This window comes from Mycetomoellerius zeteki, unplaced genomic scaffold (assembly GCF_001594055.1).
Source record: "Mycetomoellerius zeteki isolate Tzet28-1 unplaced genomic scaffold, Tzet1.0 scaffold41, whole genome shotgun sequence".
In the NCBI taxonomy this organism is placed as follows: domain Eukaryota; kingdom Metazoa; phylum Arthropoda; class Insecta; order Hymenoptera; family Formicidae; genus Mycetomoellerius; species Mycetomoellerius zeteki.
In genome coordinates, this window is record NW_017257403.1 from 668,452 (window position 1) to 690,610 (window position 22,159).

Here is a 22,159-nt window from a genome sequence, read left to right on the forward strand (position 1 = left end):
ACAATATTTTTATAACGATTCTTGCACGACGCGTTATCTAGATACACTTCCGCTTTTCGGTAACTTTACAATGAAATTTTTTACCGCTATATTTTACCGATAATGTATCAACGTTTTAGCGAATGTCCCCTGGATAAAATTTAAGAAAGTGGAAAACATCTTTTATCTACAGAAACGATGTACCAGTTAAATTCGATAGACATTATAGAGTATTACTTTATCTGCAGTTGGTCAATTTGCTAGCGGGGCCATTTATTATCACTATTTTATTTATTTCAGATTTTATTTCTATTGTTTAAAGAAATTTCTTCTATTTAGAAAATCAAAGCTAAAAGAGAAAAGATTAATGTTTATTATGTTGATTTATTATAAAAATTTCTAATTAAATATTATTTTCTCAATATATTAATTTTGAATTAAAATGCTTTATTTTCTTAATATGTTAATATTAAATAGAATTTCGTATATTTTAGATTATTAAAATTGAATATTAATGTACAGATGTAGAGTTGCTAAGAAAAATTTTGGAAGTTGTGTCACTAAAAATAAAAATTTTTGGAACGAGCTTTAACTTAAATTGCATTCCGATTCTTTTTCAAGACGAAATACGATAGAAAGAAAATAAAAACAAAAATGTATTTGACTAAATAAGTGCTTTTAATTGTTGTGTTAGATATATAATGTTAAACGCAGCGAGATAGTAGTGACAAATAGTTCAAAAATCTATCTAAACATAGAATACATGCGGGGCTATTGTTAGGACGTTTACATTTTCCCGAGAGCAATTACTATCTGAAGGCTTGAAAGCACCTTAAAATAGTTGTTTATTCTGTTAACTGTGAGAGCTGCATCTCAAGATAGAGCTTGTGACGACAATAATTCACGTTGCGATCACCGTTTTTGCATCACTTTATTACCTATCGAAAACAAATAACAAGATTGCTTTTTTAATCGAATCTGTATTAATTAAATATTTTTATTCAGTTTGTAGAATACTTTTAGATAATTTTTTTAAATTTTGTATATTTTACGTTAAAATAAACGTTTGAAGAATCAATTGTGGTGCTATATAAAACATCACCCTTTATAACAATACGAAATTGAAACTACGCAATATCCGTTCGATATTCGTCGGAAAATCTTTCTTGACATGAATTTGTTTTCTTGCGATCGGAAGAAAAAAAAGGAAGAGAGCTCGATGGATGACTTCCTAGGATGAGAAATACGCGCGGAAGTCTGAAGCAATTCTTCTGCGCATGAATTCGATGCGAAGATGTATCGTCGGCTTTGCGCAAGCGGTCTTTCAAAATGGTATTTTTAGAGATGCGAGTCGGTGCCCGCTAGCAACGACGACAGCAGTCAGACAGAATCGTCGACAGACCCTCGGAGAAGCTGAAACCACGAATTTCACGATTTTTCAATTGATCATTGGTGAGCGACTTTTACTTGGATTCTGACTCACTGTATTCGAAAACACTTACCTGTGCGGCAGTCACCTTCGTGAAAACACATCTTCGTTGTTGAACGTTGTTACCTAGTTTGATCTATTTAATATATCAAACCTTATTTACGCAAATCTTTCTACGATATGTGTAAACGTATTGCATACTATTGCAGCATTATATTTATCTTTGTCAAATGATTATTTATTATCCTCGCATCGTAATTAAAAGCGTTAAATCGACTGTGTTTCTATTTTTACCCTACTAATCTAGTTCTTTTTACCCTACTTAGTCTTCAGAGAGTCGAGGTACAATTAGATCGAACTAGTTTCTAAAAATAATAGCTGACACAATCCAAACTTTTTATTCTTGCAACTATATATGTATCTATGCATCGTTACACTCTAAATTTCTTGCAGTGAAATCTCACTCCAAGAAAGTGAAAATACAACCACCCTTCACTTCTTGAAGAAGAGTGACAATTTTCACTCTTTTTTGAGTGAATTTTCACTTCAAAGGAGTGAAATCTCACTTTTTTGGAGCAAAAAAAATGACAAATAATAGTTAGCTTGCTACCTGAAGAAGTAATCATTCATTTCATTACTGGGAAAACGAATAACATCCTGCTAACATGTAAAATTTATAGAAAAAAAGCAATCAAAAACTCTCCATATATTTTTCATGCGTAGTAAGTGAAAGGTTCAAATAATGGGAGCATCAAGTAGCAGTAGTGGTCCGCCAGCTTTAATCTCTATGAACAAACATGAGGTAGAAACTTTGTATCCGGAAGATGCTTGTCCCACGAACAATGGAAGACAAAGAACGTACGTCGGAACAAGCATCTACAAGGACGAGGATCAGCCACGATCACAAGTACGTTGTAAACCAAAAGTATGTACTCTAAAGGAGAGTACCAATTTTCGAGGGTTTCGCGATCATCGGAGATCGTTTTATTTCTACTCTCCTTTCTTACAGTAAAATCTCATTCCAAGAAAGTGAATATACAACCACCCTTGAAAAAAAAGTGAAAATATTTCATTTCTTCAAAAAGAGTAATAATTTTCACTCTTTTTGGAGTGAATTTTCACTTCAAAGGAGTAAAATCTCACTCCAAAAAAGTAAAATTTCACTCTAAAAAGAGTGAAGATCTTTTTTTTCCCAAGAAGTGAAATATTTTCACTTTTTTTCAAGGGTGGTTGTATTTTGACTCTCTTGGAGTGAAATTTCACTGCAAAAAATTTAGAGTGTGCATATTTGAAGAGATAAAGAGAGAGAAAGAGAAAAAAATTTTATGAATTTATTTGATACTTTGGCACAGGATCCAAACCCCTACACAACCATGAGTACTAACGAATTCTGGGATCAGAGGCCAACGGCACCCAGCCTATCAAATATGCTGCCTCCTAAACGCGAAACTCTGGTAAACCATCGCTTATCTTTCTTTTTCCTTTGTTATATTAAATTTTTAATTCTATATTTCCACTAATTAATAAGAAACGACGGACCTGGAAAGTATACTTTTTAGCGATTGACAGATATATAATACTACCTCGAATGCTACCAACTGCTATATGTCTCGACTGTCGTCATGTGAACAGTTTGCTTGTATGTGATGGCAGCTAAATTAAACTCGGGCATTGCCATCGTCAAGTTGCACCTGCGTTTTAACGGAAAAAAATCGCGCGTTTTGTCTCGCGAAAGTCGGCTCCTCTGTTAGTCGTTACAAACTGGCTCTTCTCCAATCCGTGTTTTCGGGAGAACACGCTGACTCACAGTCACGAAAAGCCGTCTCCACAGTCATCAGTCGTGATCACGTGCTTATTCTCAGTCGATTCGCGAGAACATTGTGTTTTATGCCAGTATACCATTGCGAATCGTCGAGAACGGACCATTATCTTTTAAAAGCGCCGGTGAAATCCTTTTCTTCCGAAAACGTAAGCCTAAGTGAAATGCTTTTTAATCACACATATTAATATTTGATAAAATAAATCTTTATAATAAGAAAAAAAGAAGAAAAAATTTCTTTGTTTCCTTTATCTTCTTTGTTTGAAATCGCGTGACTCATCATTTGTGATGCATGTGTTGTGTGTTAACTACACTTCGTGCAGTTAAATTTTCGAAACATACCTTGATCGATATTGATCGAGTTTTGCAAAGAAACAATCTTTTGGAACAATTAATGATTTGACATATTCTCAAGTTTTTAACGAATTACAATCCAAAATTACAAACTGCTTATTTATATTGCAGTTAACGTGTGCTACGCAAATGACAGGTTGGCAGTCCGCCGATGGTCACGATCATCCAATGTGTCAACAGAATAATGAAATCGTCGAGCTTTCGCGAATTATCTCGCAGCTGGCCATAGCCAATCATCAATTAGCCAGTACGCATAGTGCAACGTTAGCGCGCATGGAAACGTTATATTTAGAATTGTCGAAGGATAGAGAGAACCGGAAGCAAAAGATTTCAACAGAAAATCTGGAAATATGCGGGAACATCCCCCAGAAAAGACTGTACGATGAAAACGTTGGAAATGAAGAAATACAAAGATTGGAGCAACGTGTTCTTAGACTAGAAGAATTGCTGGAGACAAGTTCTTTTGAACAGTACAAACAGCGATGCTTGCAAGAGGATAATAAACTGCGTTCCAGAAAGGAAAAATCGGAGGATTCGTCGAAAACACAAAATACAAAGAACGAGAATTCTTATTCGAACTCCGCGGAATCGCGTTGTGAATCGTCAGAGCAACGATCGAATCATATTGTGACAGATGCCATTGGTGAAGTACCTGGCGATTTTGGCGATTATCGAGGCACTGTCAGCAAGGAAACGGACTTTCATATACACTATAGTGCTCATTTCGATGATTCCGTGACGAATATTCCTACGTTAGACGAAAACTCATGTTCTCTGAACGTAGATTTAGATAAAGTGCGCAGAAGACGCGCAAGGTTGAGAAATGACGAACAAGATCCGATAAGAAATTCAGCGAGTGAAGAAATATTTATTAAAGATAAAGAAATATTTAAGTTGTCCGAAGAAGTTGAGAAATTAAAAGCGGATCGACTGAAATTTCAGAGTGCAAACGAAAGACTGCTGTACAACTTGACGGATCAAAAAAATTTAGTTGAAAAATTAGGCGTAGATTACGAGGTACGATGTTCTAAGATTTTTTATAATTTGCAAAAAGGAGGTGTTGATCATTTGCATACTCTTTTGCTACGCTTAGTTTAGTGCAAAGACATCCCTTACAGAAAATCTAATACTGTCTCATTTATTACTAAAAGGCTGTAATTAATTACTTATTTGAAGTATTAAAAACACTGAATAGTGTTTTTAATACTTAAAATAAGTAATTAATTACTGTCTTTCAGTTTTGAATCGGTCAATATTAGATTTCTGTAAGGAATTACATTAAAATATTAACATGATGTAAGAGGTTACATTAAAATATATAAAACAATAAATATTTAAATTATATAACAAAAATTATCTTTCTTTTAGGAACTGAAAACGCAACATGTAACTGTAGAAGCTAATTTGCACGAAAGCAGGCAACAATACGACGAACTGACAAAACACTTAGACTGCGCTAAGAAAGAAATCGAGAGATTGCTAAAAGAAATCGATATATTTCAATCAGAAAAAGACACTGCCGATGCGAGAATTTCAATTTTGGAAGAGAATCTACAAAAATCACTGCTCGATACTGAACGGATTAAGAATGTAGAAAGCCAAAAGATATCAGAATTGCGAACACAATTGTCCGATGAACTTTTGGGTAAAAAGAAGCAGATTAAGGCTCTTGAAGACGCTTTGCAAGAGATTCAAAGACTGAAAGAGACTATGAAGACTGAAAGAAGAAACGAAGACGATGTTGTTTCAACAGGAGATATTGGTATATTTTATATTATCTCTCAATTTCTATTGTATTCTATTAACTCGTGAAATATAATTAGATGTTTATATGCTGTAGATATTGTCGACTCAATAGACGATATATCGGAAAATACATCGAATCCAAATCGTGCCGATTCCAGTATGGACGAGTTTAGAAAGGAATTAACCCTGAAAAGGGAAGCTAGACATAGGGCTATCGCGGCGGTCTCATCTGAGATGGAAAGACTTAGAAGAGAATTGGATGTTGAGAAGAAAGCTCATTCCGAAACGTCGAGCATGTTAGCTCAATTACGTTCCGTCTATAGCAATCGAGATCCACAAGATCTTGATCTCGCGAATGACAGTTTTGTGAAAACTACGATGAAAGAACAAGAACGCAACCACACGGATGAAAGCGAGAAAGCGTTAAAACGCGCGGAAGCGCAACGATTGACGCGTGTCCTAAAAGTTTGTGTTCGCCATACATTTTACTTGCTTAAAATCCGTAAATAAGTACACAAACATAGGTTTGTTTCAGGTATCTGATGAGTTAAGAAATGACGTGCGATATCAAATTGAGAAAGTGGATGACCTTCGTTACCATCTGGAGACCGATTCAGAGCGTCACCGACAACGTATTCGTTGTTTGACGGAAGTGGCCAACAAGGCACGCACGTCTCTCATTACGCGAGAACATCAGACCAATGAGTTGAAGAACTATCTAGCTCAACTGCTGGTTAGATTGGGTGATAGGAGTTTCCTGGAAATTCAAGATGACGCGGGAATCGAATGCGATCGACAGTTGGAGAATATAAACGCGTTGAAAAGTCTTTACAATGAAAGATTGAGGGTCTTGACCGAGTTGAAAGATTCCGCGACTAGGGAGCTGACGGATGTGAAACAGAAAATGGAATACGCTCTAAAGAAATCGGAGAATTTAGAAGAGGAGCTTAAGAGAGCCGAAGACAAGGTATTAAATTGTTACCGTTCGATTTCATTTTAATTGTTTGAGATTCTTATATTATGTTACATGCGCCAGGTCGACGCTCAAGACTCGGAAATCACAAACTTGGAATCGCAATTGGGATTAACCAAGGCAGATTGCAGAGATCTTCAGAATCAGATGTCTCTCATTAATGGATTATTCACGCAGATGTTGCTCGGAGCTTCCTCTGCAGACATGGATCTTGATCGGTTAACTCAGTTGCTACAGGTAATGCAATGTTGATTCATTATTTATAATTTATAACTAAGAAATGATTAATATGTATTTTAAAGATTTATAATAAATTTCGTGAAAGAGAATGTAAATGATAAAAATAATGATAATAATTAATTTAATTTTAACGCTGTAGGAAAATCACGATCTTATAAGTAACATAGCCAGGGAAGAAAGTACCGAAGCAGCTGCTCTTCCTAAACTTCTTTTAGATTTAATTGAGCAAGTCGAAGGCGGTAAAGCATCCCAGAAACACGCAAGTGAAGAGAATAGTGTAGAAAATGTTAGCGAAGTTGATAGGAAGGAAGATGACCTCCAAGAAGAAGATATCGCCCATAATTTACCAAAGGTTAAAAATAATAATTAATTCCTAATATAATTTCTATGTATTTGTAAATGCTAATTCAAATACCGTGTTACAGTAATATTGACAATTATACGATTGCGTGCTTTCGTTTAAAGAGCTTAATATATAGATCGACTTTGTTAAAATAATTGTGAAATTACGTTGTAGGTGTGGCGCGTTTTATTGGAACTACTTAGTTGCCACGCGGTGACCTCTCCGAGCGTTTCCGTTGCGTCCTGTTCGGATCCGAACAGCTGCTACAAGTCTGTGGACACTCCGGCCGGTCCAAGATTGGTAATATCCGTGAGCAAAACGTACATTCGTTTGAAGGAGTTAATTCTGGAGAAGAAGCATTTGGAGAAGGAGATGAATCGCATGAAGCAGCTGAACGTTCATTTGGAAAGTAAACTGGGCGAACAGGTAAATGATGTTCTGATATCTTTTATGTGCGATATGATATGATACAAAACTTATTTTTTGTTTTTTTTTTATTTTTTTTACAATATCTAGGAAAAGAGACTTTCTATGGTGTCGGTCGAATTGGCCAAAACATGGAATATCGTCGGCCGGATGCAAGCGCAGCATCAGCAGTTGCACACGCACGAGGAAATATTAAGATACGAGTTGCAGGAGAAGAGAAAAATGTTGCAGGAATTGAAACAGGAGTTAGAATACTGCAGAGAGAAATGGGAATCGGCTAGACAAAAAAACACAAATACTGAACGGGAATGGAGAAACTTACGTCGCGAGTTCGCTGCACGAAAAGCTTTAGCTGTCCATGACTCTTTCAATAGGTCATTTATTTAAAATTTTATTGTATATTTTATTGTATACTGTTTTAACTCAATACTAATATAAATGAGATGACTTTAAATAACAAGAATTAGAAATATTAGAAATTCATTTTATTTTTTTCAAATACGCTTTAAAAATATTTTTTTATTTTAATTAATATTAATATTTATGAATTTTATCATTAGTTATTAGAAACTAAATAGTACCAGATATCTTCTTTTAACATATTGTCTCAAAACATATGTAAGATATTTTAGTGTTCCATTGAAATAATAGAAATAATAGAGAAACTAAAGAGAATTGTAGAACCACTACGTTTTATTATTTAATACGAAAATTGTCCTGCAATTCTTAACTCATATTTCAATTATTCTATATAGCGCTGAAAGCGGTTTCAGTGATGAGAGAGGTGATGATACTGATGAAGAAGAAGAAGCAATTGAGGGACGAATCAGACACGGCCCGCGTAGACGAACACGAAAGGTTTTTATTAATTATTTTTACAAATTTTTATAATTGTTCATTATTTTAAGATAAAATAATGCTCGAATTAATGCAGGAGAGTCCTAGAGCGCCGACGCCAGACACAGAATCCGAACAACCGACAGATACAGAACTGTCAGAATCAAAGACTAGTTCTTCGGTGACTTTGGAACAACGCACGCCGACTCCAGAGACCGAAGCGGAATTGGACGAGGCAGAAATCGTGCATATTAATCCAGAACTTATTAACATGACGGAAGCTGATGTAAGCAAAACTATAACAAATCATATTTAAATATTTATTTTATTGATGATTTAATTAATATAATTTTAAACAGAGTGTTATGGAAGGAACGCAAGAGATTCTGGATCCTTTAGATCAAGCTCTTACCAACGTTATACAAAATCTTATAAAAATTGACCACGAAGAAGGCGAGAATGTTTCAGCTTCGCGGGAGAATATGACATCTTTCGAAGATCCATGCGACAATCCAATCCTTGAAACCAGCGACGACACAAAAACTGATCAAACGACAGCTTCTAGGACAGATTTATGCGACGGAAATTCGCAATCTTCAACACTGACCATCGAATCTCGATATTCGTCATCCGATGTGAAGATATTAAAACAAACTACGATTATCGACTTGCCTTCAACAGTGCCTAATGGTGAATTATTTGAATTGTCATCCAGAAATTCATCAAGGCAGCTTGATAAAGACGATAACGGTGAGACAATAAAATCCGAAAGTACTCCGTCATCGTCCGTTTCTCAGACACCCAGCGCTACTGTTACGAATACAACCAACACGATGTCCGTCTTTTCCATTGGACCTCTTCCTGTATCTAACGCATCATCCTCGTCAATAAAAAGCGTGCAGTTCAGCAATCCCTTAATCATGGGTCCGTCTAATCGTTTTCTCGCTCCAGTTTTTGGTACGGCAGCGACAGAAATGGAAAGTTTTACGGATAATTGTATCATCTCCTCGTCAAACGTTTGGTCTTCCTTGTCAGCTGTATCAAGTCAAGAAGAGGAGTCGATAGAAGGTACGGATCAACGATCTTCCAAAATAATAGACAACATTGTAGATTCTGACAGTGTCTCCGTGGATTCTTCTTCGAGTTTGGATACGGTCCGAGAATTTCCTATGGCCAACGTTAGTTCTATGCCTTCGTCTACATCAGAGTCTAAAGACGAGCTGCAGGAAAGCGGGATAAGTGCGCAAAAAGAAATTACTTTGATTAAATCTCGAACTCCAGAAGAAGTTTTGGCGACACGAGCCGATCGATTGAAACGTTTGGAGGAACAGGCTGATTGGCTTATGAAAAAAATGAACGCTACAAGTAAACGTGGTACTGCTCTCTGCACAAGATTGGAGGAGCTTCATAATACTTATAGTGAACCACCGGTTCCTCCACCTATGCCAGATGTTTTACCTAGCTATAGGTTACCATGCACTCTGCCCAATCTACCTCGTCAGGTAAAAGTATGTGATAATTTTGTAGATGAATTATCCTCGATTTCATTTTATATAATACTTTAATTTTTTTTCATAGATATCTGGATCGTTATCCGCTGCTAGCAATATCAAGAATATCGAAGGTGAAAATTCAAACACGGTGAAAAATGATGCATCAGCGATAAGTGAAAATGTGCCATAAAATGTAATTTTTTACTTGCAGAAAAAAATTAGTTAATATAATTTGTTTTCGAGCAAACAAAACTGCAACCCCTTCTCTATATACAAAAGTGCACCGCAAAACAATGTATTTTATATCGTGATGTGTCCCGAATGTAATTAAAGTCCATTTATAGTAATATTAATGCAGCTAATAATAAAATAAGCTGTATTAAATCGTGATCCCATATTGATCCTTATTCTCAATATGCCTTCAATTTCAATTTAAAGAAATAAAGAGATTTTTTTTTATTTATTTATACTTTAATTTTATATCATATATAAATACCATAAAATAGATTTTTCCTTGTTGAATGAAAATTGATGTGATTTCTCTGTTAGATTCTATATTTTGTACCTCGCCTATATAATTAATAAAGAGAACTCCAAAAATATATTCCTATATAACATATAAACACATAAAACAAAAATTTAGACGAACTAACTTATTTTAATTGATCTTTTAAAATAAAAAGAAAGATGTTAAATTTAAAAAATAAAATAAAATAAAATCAAGAGAAACGCGTGCTTAATAATAAGTATAATTTTGTTTTGTCCGTTTAGGAACGATTCTCCATTACTTACAATGAGACATATTCTCATATTTGAAGATATCTTCTTTCCCACACAGAATAAAGTGGATATAATTAAAAAAGAATATAAATTTATACATATGCATATATATACTTCAAACATATCGACAAATACGCGAATTTATTTATGAAATTCCACAGTAAACTATATGCTGAAAATATGTATCGTAATCCATATACGCGCATTCGTTGTTAAAAGTGAAGTGTAAAAAATACGGACTAATAATTTTATAATTAATTCACTATATTTTGTAATTGATTGTAATGATCCTCAAAAATCAAATATAACTTACAAGAGCTTATTTTAGAATGGAACACGAAAATACATATGGTTGAAAATGTAGCTACAGCGCTTGCGCCAGTTTTACAGCCGTAGTTGAATCGATCGCTTAAACACGACATATTTTAAGTAAGCGGTATTATTGCGAGGGTTTTAATATTACGACAGTATATTATGCACATTTCACGGTACTTTTATCATTGAAAATTCATAAAATTTTCTGACATTTAAGTAAATTTCAACAATTCAGCGTAATTGGCTGAATTATGGAAATTGACTTAAATTGTAGAACATTTGTTGAATTAGAAGAAAAAAACATTTAATAGATCAACTGAATGGTGGGGATAAATGCAACTTCGTTCTGTCCAATTTCGTTTATTTCCATAAAAGCATTTTAGAGCTAGCTGAGACATGATCAGTGTCGTGGATAGATATTTCAGTCTTAATCGAACTCTCTTGTTGATAGTTGGTTTGTGGCCTTATGAAAAATCAAAATTTGTTGGATTGCAAATAATATGTATACTTAGCATTTTTATAACTTGCATTATATTTCAGGTATAAAAATTTTAATTTTAATAGTATTATCTTAAATATAGAATTGACTTATAATTGCCAATTTGTTGATTAATTTAATAGTAATTAAATATAAAAAATTAGTGCAAATATTAGCAAGATCTTATACTTTATATGTATACAAAAAAGTTATAAGAAAGGTTATAAAGAAAAGTTTATGTAAATACATATACAATAGTTGTGCATGAGAGTAAGAAAATGTTATTATGTGTTGATTTCTGTTGCACATAGTTACATAATTACATTAATATGAAATTAAAAAATTATGATTATACAACTTAATACTTTTGAGATTTTCACGAAAACTTTCCATACAGAAGTTACCTATACGTTTCGCAGGTTATCTCCAAATCCATTATTAAAATGTTAATTTTTCGTGAGCATTGCTGTTTACTTCATCAGTATCGACTTGATACAGGCTGTCCCTTGCCCTGACGAAATAAATTGCAATGTTTACGAAACGTTGGCATTGTAACCAATACGAATACGAATTAATTCGCAAAATCCAATTATACAACTTGATAAAAATTATTATATAAAGTAATAAAAATGGCTTACAGTTACGTTGAAATAGGTTAAAATATAAATAACGTTTTTCATTTCTTCCTAAAAAAGTTATTGTTTACAGCTTACAACAATTTTGACTTCAACATGTTCTACAGAAGTCATCATTAAAGTTCTTTCTACCGCACTTACTTGTAGCATTTTTATTATAAAGTATAATTCCTTCTGCATTAACACTGAAACGGCAAGTTGTCAAATATATTTGATAAAATTAATATTTTAACAAATATATCTAATATTATTTATTAACTTTTTTTAATTTTACTAACAAGACGTAATATAAAAACTCACTGATAATATAGATAAAAAATTTAATGGAACAAATTCAGTATATATATGACGATTTAAGAGATAATAACGAAGTTGCCATCGTAGAAAAATATGGAAATAATGCGAAACGGTATACGGCTGTGCTTACACGTAAGATATGTTTCATTTTTTTTATGTAGGAAATTACTTAATGAAACTTTTATTAAAAATTTTACAACTAAAAATATGTATTTTAAGTTATATAATGCATCAAGCAAGCATTTGAAATGTATGTTAACATTTGTAATGGTACCAAAGAATAAATGCACGTCAAAATGCTGCGTAATTAAAATAATTTAACTTTTCGTAATCCTAAATATAATGTTTTAGTTTTGAGATATAAGATTGAGATTGTAATGATACAAGCGTTGCATTGAAATATGAAATAATAGTACCAAATATACCTTAGAATTTTTCATATATAACAAAAGAAATATCATAAATATATAGAATGTTTCATTTTGCACCATTTCCAAAAACTTTTTTATTTCTCATTCCAAAAAAAAATGTTTTAGATAAAAGTAGTTTTAATAAAATTCATTATATACATTGACTTAACATGAAAAAGATTCACATATAAAATATTTTAAAATATGATATATTTATAGTAATATAAAATTTCAAAGAGTATATTCAAAAATATTTTATACTTATTACTTCATAATATTGTGTAGTGATTGCTATTTGTAGCTTTTTTGTAATTATGGTCGTCTCTCTATGTTCGGATTTTATTGGTATCGTGTTATCTGCAAACGAATCTCGATCACATCACCTGCAGGTCTCAACCGAATATTTTATCTATCAACAAAGATATTTCTATTTAATGTTTTTCCATGTAAATGCAACTATTACTATAGGGTGTACAGTATTATGCGGAACAGGGTCATTGCTCATTGCATATCTTCAGCATGCCTGCGGAATGTTTAAAATTGCTAGGTAACATGATAAACATACATAATAATTAAAAAATTTAACATAGTGTCATAAGACCATAGTGCGTGAATACACATCTAACAATAAGTAACAAAAGCGTACATGGTATGAGTTGTACCATATGTGCTTAAATACTTCGGAGTGTTATCTAAGAGTAAGTATATACTCAATTCTGCAAACTACACGCCGATATCATTTTCAGTTATGAAACGCAGTCATATATAAAACTAGAGTAAAAATATACATTAAATTGAAAAGCAACTGCTATAATAAAAATATTATGCTAATCAATATCTCGAATATTAATAATTTGATGTTAATAAGCATCTTAAAAATTGTTACAAAATTTAAATTAGGAACGGGCTCTTGGTTCACTCATTTTCAAAAAGCATTTGTTTTAATATGAAAGGTTTACTTTATAAAATATAAACTATTAATATGCTTAGAATTGAAAGTTTTAATGGTCAGTTTATTAAAATAACGAAATCATAATATGCATTATTCCTTATAATAATGTGCAATATAGTATATCTAAAGTTACTTTTTAGCTTTACTTTGAAAGTGAAATTTTAAATGATATAAAATCAATTAATATTTTCATTTATATTTTAATGTTATTGAAAATTCTCAGCCGTCCAGGTTTATGTGATATTACAAATAAGCTTATCATAACAAAAAGTGTTCACGGATATATATTACGCTATAGAACCAGATGAATAATAAATGCGCAACGCGAACATAAAAATTATTTTATTAAATTATATTATTAAGATAATCTAACTTTTTCTCTTATTTCTTTAAAATTATTGTGCAATTTTACTTCTTGCTATAGTTATCAGTTATTAAATTATTTTTGCAGTTACCGCATCAAGAAAGCTATACGTATTTATACATCAAAGAATGTTAATTCGCAGAAAGAGATTTTGGTTTATAAGGGTCTAATTCATGCTGTAGATATTCATCGGAAATCTATGACGTAGGTATCTACATATTCTGTAATAAATATGTAACATTCGTAATAACATACATTTGTTTCTAGATTCTCCAACTATTTTATGTCCAGATTTCAAATCACGTTCTTGACATTAGTACCATTCGGAGTTCTTACTACGAGTCTAAATATTTATCGAGTATGTCTCGTCTTTTGCAAATCCGTGTTAATGATTTGCATATTATTTCATTACGTTGCTTTAGATTAATAATCTTAACATCTTTTAACAAACAATATTGATAAAGATTAGATTAATATTTTAACAATTTATGTATAGATAAAATTATTTAAATTTAGATTTTTAGATATTATCGGCATATATTTATTGACACAATGTTTTAATATTCAAATACGTATCCGGATTTTTAAATTATTAGAATTCCAGCTTATAATAAAAATAATTATGTGGAAAATAAGACATAACTATTAATTTTAATGCTAGAAATTCACTTTGTGAATATGTGTATATGTGTATAATCTCTAATTTTTAATAATATAACATCTAGTTTTTGATATCTTCAAATTAATTTATAAATTGTAGCAATATTTATTTTAAATATTAAATACATATAAAATAATAACAACAGACATTTCATATATGTAGTGATTATAATTAAAATTTGTAATTTTTTATTTATAAAAGTATATGTAGCTTAATGCATTACTTTAAAGTAGATAAATGTTGTGCTAAATTCTATCGCAAATTAATAAATTACGTTTACACTATATTCTCACAGGAATAAATCTCAATAATACCTTCGTCTACTAGATCTTTCAGATTGTATTATTCGAATATAATACAGAAGAATTTATACTATGTTTTGGAACTACATCTTTCTGTCTTCTATACATGTTTTCATCCAATTTGGTCGGACAGCAAATTATAGATCATAATAATTATATATTTGTCACTGCGTAAGTACTATAATTGTTTCATATTATAGTTATATTTCATATAAGAAATTTAGAGGACTATTCTGTAACTCTTAACGAGGCTCATTCTGTAACTCTTAACGCTACAGTTACAGTCGTTAATAGTTACATAAAAATAGGCCCCTCAATTACTAATAAAAAATAAAAAATATTAGTAATTAAATTTTGAAGTATTAATGTAGCATACAACAAATATATAGATAAACGTTCACTTTAGAGGAGACCTCTCCGATGATCTTGCCCTTGATATGTTATCAAGGTCATGACCCTGAGTAATCTCCAACAAGTTTTAGCTGACGCTCGTCATTCCTTAAAAAGTTATTAACAAAAAGTTTGAAAAAATAACGTCTTATTTCTACTATATATAATATTAAAAACTATTCTATACCTCTCCTTACATAATAGTTTCTCACGCGAAGGGAACTCCATCCCACTTTCCCCTCTCCAAGGAGCGCACAACTTTTCACGCGAAGCGACTTTCAGTACATCTGCTCCCCCTGTTACAGGGACGCATGCCCCTTGCTAGGGGGGAAGGTGGGGTGAAAGTCGTTTATCGTGGATGTCGTGCGCCCTGAAGCAGGGGTGCAGGTGGGCTGAAAGTCGCTTCGCGTGAAAAGTGGTGCGCCCCTTGATAGGTGGAGATGGGGTGAAACTCGTTTTGCATGGACAGTCGTAAAATATTTTGATATATTTATATTTAAAGCAAAATATTTTTGTTCTATATAGTAAAAAGAGATATCATTTTTTTCAAACTTTTTTTGCTAATAATTTTTTAACGGTTAACGAGCGACGGCTAAAACTTGTTGGAAGTTACTCAAGGTCATGAACTGTGACAACATATGTCAAGGTCAAGGTTATCGGGGAGGTTTCAACTAAAGTGAAAATTTACAATATATGTAAATATACAATGTAGATATACGTGATGAAAAAACTTCATGTAAATGTTCTCATTTTCTGCAAATTTCTTATATCGTCATCAATTTTAGATACAAAGTTCAATGGTACGTAACTCCTTTACCAATGCAAAGGCTAATACTGATTCTGCTACAAAGAGGTAATAAAAGTTTTGGCCTGAAAGTCGGTGGATTGTTTGTGGCGTCCTTAGAATGTTTTGCCACGGTACACAAAATATATATTTTATGTACTGTACTATAATATTGAAAATATACTTTTTTCTTAATGCAACACAATTAAAGCAAATATAATTTTTTTACAGTTAATAAATGCATCCGTTTCTTACTTTACTATTATGTATTCAATGCAATCATAATAATGTAATATGTTACAATTTATATTATAATAGTATGAAGTGTAGATGAAAGATGGTTTGCAATATATCTTATGTCTAAAAAACAAAAACACTGATGTAAATTATGTATAAATGAAGGTCGGAGGAAAATATATTTATTAAATTACCGAATTAATTTAATTATAAAATTACCATTAAAATTTATAACAATAAGATGTATAGAATATTTAATCAATCATTTAAATGTTATAATAACAATTAATATTTATATTCGTCCTATTCATTCATTTATAGTTATTATTATAACATTTTTCATTTTCAACTTTCTTAAATAGATATCATGAGCAAAATACAATACAATAAATACAATAATGCTCAACGTAAGAAAAAGGTTAACTAATATACATACTTGCATTGCACGTTACTTAATAGTATATTTAATAATAATTTACATGATAGGATAGAGTAAAATAAATTGCAGTGACTTTATTTTATCGAGTAATGACTTAATTTTACGTGTTAGATTTATTTCTTTTAATTGATGTTCCACTTCACACTTTCGTCCAGAATGTAATTAAAGTTCATTTATCGTAACATTAATGCAGCTAATGATAAAATAAGCCGTATTAAATCATGATCCCATATTGATCTTTATCCTCAATATACCTTCAATTTTAACATTCCGCCAGCGGACGCAGGATCTCGCAAAACCCGCCAGTTAAAATTGTTTACTCTTTTCAATCTTTTCAACTATGAAGAAAATGAATAAATGGATATTTGTTTCTATCATAAATATGTGTTTCTATTTCTCCTTCTACATATTTTATACATATTATAATAAAAAAACTACTTTTCAAGCTTTTCAAAACAATTTCATTCCTGGGTCACTTTTGACCCTGCGTTCGCCGTGCGTGCGAGTATCACGACGTCCGCTGTCCGAGGGTTAATTCAAAGGAATAAAGAGATTTATCTTTTATTTATTTATACCTTAATTATATATAAACACCTAATCTATAACAGAATTTTTCTTGTTGAAAATTGATGATTTTTCTGTTAAATTCTATATTTTGTACCTCACATATGTAATTAATAAAGAAAACTTCAAAAATTTTCACATGTACAATAACTTAGACGAAATAGCTTATTTTAATTGATCTTTTAAAATAAAAGAAAAAATGTTAAATTTAAAAATAAAATAAAATCAAGTCAAGAGGAACGCATGCTTAATGATAAGTATAATTTTGTTTCGTCTATTTAGGAAGGACTCTCCATTACTTACAATTAGACATATTCTCATATTTGAAGATATCTTCTTTCCCACACAGAAGGAAGTGGATATAATTAAAAAACAATATAAATTTATACATATGTATATATATACTTCAAACATATCGACAAATACGCGAATTTATTTATGAAATTCCACAGTAAACTATATGCTGAAAATATGTATCGTAAACTATATACGCGCATTCGTTGTTAAAAGTGAAGTGTAAAAAATACGGACTAATAATTTTATAATTTTATTCACTATATTTTGTAATTGATTGTAGTGGTCCTGAAAAATCAAGTATAACTTACAAGAGCTTATTTTGGAATGGAACACGAAGATACGTATGGTTGAAAAAGTAGCTACATCGCTTGCGCTAATTTTACAGCTATAGTTTTTCTTGTAGATGTTATTCTACGAGAAAAGAACATCTGTTGAATTTCTTCGTAGTTGAATCGATCGCTTAAACGCAACATATTTTAAGAAAACGGTATTAAATTGCGAGGATTTAATATTGCAACAGTATATTATGCACATTTCACGGTACTTTTATCATTGAAAATTCATAAAATTTTCTGACATTTAAGTAAATTTCAACAATTCAGCGTAATTGGCTGAATTATGGAAATTGACTTAAATTGTAGAACATTTGTTGAATTAGAAGAAAAAAACATTTGTTGAATTAGAAAAAAAAAACGTTTAATGTATCAACTGAATGGTGGGGATAAATGTAACATTGTTTCGTCCAATTTCGTTTATTTCCATAAAAGCATTTTAGAGCTAGCTGAGACATGATCAGTGTCGTGGATAGATATTTCAGTCTTAATCGAACTCTCTTGTTGATAGTTGGTTTGTGGCCTTATGAAAAATCAAAATTTGTTGGATTGCAAATAATATGTATACTTAGCATTTTTATAACTTGCATTATATTTCAGGTATAAAAATTTTAATTTTAATAGTACTTTCTTAAATATAGAATTGACTTATAATTGCCAATTTGTTGATTAATTTAGTAATAATTAAATATAAAAAATTAGTGCAAATATTAGTAAGATCTTATACTTTATATGTATATAAAAAAAGTTATAAGAAAGGTTATAAAAAAAAGTTTATGTAAATACACAATAGTTACGCATGAGAGTAACAAAATGTTATTATATTATGTGTTGATTTCTGTTGCACATAGTTACATTAATAAAAAATTAAAAAATTACGATTATACAACTTAATAATTTTGAGATTTTCACGAAAATTTTTAATACAGAAGTTACCTATACGTTTCGCGGGTTATCTCCAAATCCATTAATAGAATGCTAATTTTTCGTGAACATTGCTGTTTACTTCATCAGTATCTACTTGATACAGTATCAGGCTACCTCTTGTCATGACGAAATAAATTGCAATGTTTACGAAACATTGGCATTTTAATAACCAATTCGAATACGAATTAATTCGCGAAATCCAATTATACAACTTGATAAAAATTATTGTATAAAGTAATAAAAATGGCTTACAGTTACGTTGAAATAGGTTAAAATATAAATAACGTTTTTCATTTCTTCCTAAAAAAGTTATTGTTTACAGCTTACAACAATTTTGACTTCAACATGTTCTACAGAAGTCATCATCAAAGTTCTTTCTACCGCACTTGCTTTTAGCACTTTTATTATAAAGTATAATTCCTTCTACATTAACAGTGAAACGGCAAGTTGTCAAATATATTTGATAAAATAAATATTATAACAAATATATCTAATATTATTTATTAATTTTTTTTAATTTTACTAACAATAAGACGTAATATAAAAATTCAGTGATAATATAGATAAAAAATTTAATGGAACAAATTCAGCATATATATGCCGATTTAAGAGACAATAACGAAGTTGCCATCGTAGAAAAATATGGAAATAATGCGAAACAGTATACGGCTGTGCTTACACGTAAGATAATTTTCATTTTTTTTATGTAGGAAATTACTTAATGAAATTTTTATTGAAAGTTTTACAACTAAAAATATGTATTTTAAGTTATATAATGCATCAAGCAAGCATTTGAAATGTATGTTAACATTTGTAATGGTACCAAAGAATAAATGCACGTCAAAATGCTGCGTAATTAAAATAATTTAACTTTTCGTAATCCTAAATATAATGTTTTAGTTTTGAGATATAAGATTGAGATTGTAATGATACAAGCGTTGCATTGAAATATGAAATAATAGTACCAAATATACCTTAGAATTTTTCATATTTAACAAAAGAAATATAATAAATATATAGAATATTCCGTTTTAATGCACCATTTCCAAAAATTTTTTATTTCCCATTTCAGAAAAAAATGTTTTAGATTAAAGTGGTTTTAATAAAGTTCATTATATACATTGATTTAATTTGAAAAAGATTCGCATACAAAATATTTTAAAATATATTCATAGTAACATAAAATTTCAAAGAGTATTCAAAAATATATTTTATACTTATTACTTCATAATATTGTGTAGTGATTGCTATTTGTAGCTTTTTTGTAATTATGGGCGCCCCTATATGGTTGCATTTTGTTGATATTGTATTATCTGCAAACGAATCTCGATCACATCACCTGCAGGTCTCAACCGAATATTTTATCGATCAACAAAGATATTTCTATTTATTGTTTTTCCATGTAAATGCAACTTTTACTATAGGGTGCATAGTATTAGTCGGAACAGGTTCATTGTTCATTGCCTATCTTCAGCATGCCTGCGGAATGTTGAAAATTGCTAGGTAACGTGATAAACATATAATAATTAAAAATTTAACGTAGTGTCGTAAGACCATAATGCGTGAATACACATTTAACAATAAATAACAAAAGCATACATGGTATGAGTTGTATCTTAAGTGCTTAAATACTTTGGTGTGAATTTTATCTAAGAGTAGGTATATACTAAATTTTGCAAACTGCACTCCGATATCATTTTCAATTAAGAAGCGAAGACATAAATAGAACTAGAGTAAACATATCATACATTAAATTGAAAAACAACTACTATAATAATAATATTGATGCTAATCAATGTCTTGGAAGGATATTAATAATTTGATGTTAATAAGCATCTTAAAAATTGTTACAAAATTTAAATTAGGAATGGGTTTTTGGTTCCCTCATTTTCAAAAAGCATTTGTTTTGATATGAAAAGTTTACTTTACAAAATATTAGCTATTAATATGCTTAGATTTAAAAGTTTTAATAGTTAGTTTATTAAAATAATGAAATCTTAAAATCCATTATTCCTTACAATAATGTGCAATATAGTGTATCGAAAGTTACTTTTTAGCTTTATCTTGAAAGTAAAATTTTGAATGATATAAAATCAAATAATATTTTCATTTATATCATAATGTTATTGAAATCTCAGCAGTCCAGGTTTATGTAATATTACAAATAAGCTTATCACGACAAAAAGTGTTCACGGATATGTATTACGCTATAAAACCAGATCAATAATAAATGCGCAACGCGAACATACTCATAAAAATTATTTTATTAAATTATATCATTAAGACAAGCTAACTTTTTCTCGTATTTCATTAAAATCATTGTGCATTTTTACTTCTTGCTGTAATTATCAGTTATTAAATTATTTTCACAGTTACCGCATCAAGAAATCTATACACACTTATACATCAAAAAATGTTAGTACACAGAAAGAGATTTTGGTTTATAAAGGTCTAATTCGTGCTGTAGATATTCATCGGAAATCTATGACGTAGGTATCTACATATTCTGTAATAAATATATAAGATTCGTAATAACATACATTTGGTTTTAGATTCTCCAACTATTTTATATCGAGATTTCAATTCTCATTCATGTTATTAATAACAGTTGGAGTTCTAACTACAAGTCTAAATATTTTTCGAGTAGGTACGTCTCGTCTTTTACAAATCCATAGTAATGATTTGCATATTTCGTTACGTTGCTTCAGATTAATAATCTTAATATCTTTTTTTAACAAACAAAATTGATAGAGATGAGATTAATATTTTAAGGATAACAATTTATGGAACGATTATTTAAATTTAGATTTTTAGATATTACAGACATACATTTATTGACCCAATTTTTTTATTTTCAAATCCGGATTTTGAACTACTAGAATATCAGCTTCAAATATTAAATAAAAATGATTATATGGAAAATAAGATATAACTATTAATTTTAATTCCAAAAATTCACTTTACACGTAGTTTCTGATTTTTAATAATATAATATCAAGTTTTTGGTACCTCCAAATTAATTTATAAATTGTTATAATATTTGTTTAAAATATAATATATACAGGGTGTTTCCAAATTAAATGGCAAAACTTCGGGAGCGTGTAGAGGAGTAAAAAACTAAGAAAAAAAGTCCTATAGACATATGCTCCTTTTTGCTTTGTTTCGCAGGAAATCACGAAAAAAGAAAAAAATATATTTAATTTATTATTTTAATTATTTTATTTATAAATTTTTTAATGAAAATTTTGTTCGAAATGTACACCTCTTGCAGCAATACAAGCATTGCATCTGTCAAACACGGCTCTTGTAGCAGCCAGGCACTGTTCTTGCGATATTCTGTTCGCTGCAGCTACGAT

At 30.5% G+C, this 22,159-nt stretch overlaps 3 protein-coding genes and 1 pseudogene across 8 annotated transcripts; all 4 read left to right on the top strand.

Moving 5' to 3' along the window:
• Positions 1-1,326: 1,326 nt before the first annotated feature.
• On the top strand, positions 1,327-10,020 carry LOC108726305 (interaptin). Of its 6 annotated transcripts, none has more exons than XM_018453781.1 (15): positions 1,327-1,431; positions 2,132-2,315; positions 2,761-2,862; positions 3,693-4,598; positions 4,950-5,343; positions 5,422-5,792; positions 5,863-6,294; positions 6,364-6,537; positions 6,680-6,892; positions 7,058-7,309; positions 7,400-7,683; positions 8,065-8,167; positions 8,244-8,432; positions 8,506-9,654; positions 9,725-10,019. In XM_018453781.1, exons 2-15 carry the CDS (start codon positions 2,151-2,153, stop codon positions 9,827-9,829), a joined length of 4,839 nt encoding a protein of 1,612 aa, XP_018309283.1. In that variant the 5' UTR covers positions 1,327-1,431; positions 2,132-2,150; the 3' UTR covers positions 9,830-10,019. The 6 variants fall into 6 exon arrangements, with proteins under 6 accessions (XP_018309283.1, XP_018309285.1, XP_018309286.1 ...); XM_018453783.1 differs by having other exon boundaries at positions 8,506-9,648; XM_018453784.1 differs by lacking the exon at positions 2,132-2,315.
• A 2,848-nt stretch (positions 10,021-12,868) lies between these two features.
• Positions 12,869-14,297, top strand: LOC108726291 (uncharacterized). Its single transcript, XM_018453764.1, has 3 exons — positions 12,869-13,101; positions 13,958-14,074; positions 14,138-14,297. The coding sequence occupies exons 1-3, from the start codon at positions 12,869-12,871 to the stop codon at positions 14,295-14,297; spliced, it is 510 nt and encodes a 169-aa protein (XP_018309266.1).
• A 642-nt stretch (positions 14,298-14,939) lies between these two features.
• Positions 14,940-16,292, top strand: LOC108726292 (odorant receptor 43a-like). The gene is made up of 3 exons (XM_018453765.1): positions 14,940-15,004; positions 16,009-16,141; positions 16,239-16,292. Exons 1-3 carry the CDS (start codon positions 14,940-14,942, stop codon positions 16,290-16,292), a joined length of 252 nt encoding a protein of 83 aa, XP_018309267.1.
• A 3,781-nt stretch (positions 16,293-20,073) lies between these two features.
• Positions 20,074-21,516, top strand: LOC108726293 (uncharacterized; annotated as a pseudogene).
• Positions 21,517-22,159: the final 643 nt, after the last annotated feature.

Coding starts and splice junctions, on each gene's coding strand:
- LOC108726305 (XM_018453781.1), top strand. CDS start 2,151: ATGGGAGCATCAAGTAGCAGTAGTGGTCCGCCAGCTTTAATCTCTATG. Junction 2,863..3,692: donor CTCCTAAACGCGAAACTCTG/GTAAACCATCGC, acceptor TTTATATTGCAG/TTAACGTGTGCTACGCAAAT. Junction 5,793..5,862: donor GATTGACGCGTGTCCTAAAA/GTTTGTGTTCGC, acceptor GGTTTGTTTCAG/GTATCTGATGAGTTAAGAAA.
- LOC108726291 (XM_018453764.1), top strand. CDS start 12,869: ATGGTCGTCTCTCTATGTTCGGATTTTATTGGTATCGTGTTATCTGCA. Junction 13,102..13,957: donor GGAATGTTTAAAATTGCTAG/GTAACATGATAA, acceptor TTATTTTTGCAG/TTACCGCATCAAGAAAGCTA. Junction 14,075..14,137: donor ATTCATCGGAAATCTATGAC/GTAGGTATCTAC, acceptor ATTTGTTTCTAG/ATTCTCCAACTATTTTATGT.
- LOC108726292 (XM_018453765.1), top strand. CDS start 14,940: ATGTTTTCATCCAATTTGGTCGGACAGCAAATTATAGATCATAATAAT. Junction 15,005..16,008: donor AATTATATATTTGTCACTGC/GTAAGTACTATA, acceptor CATCAATTTTAG/ATACAAAGTTCAATGGTACG. Junction 16,142..16,238: donor CCTTAGAATGTTTTGCCACG/GTACACAAAATA, acceptor ATTTTTTTACAG/TTAATAAATGCATCCGTTTC.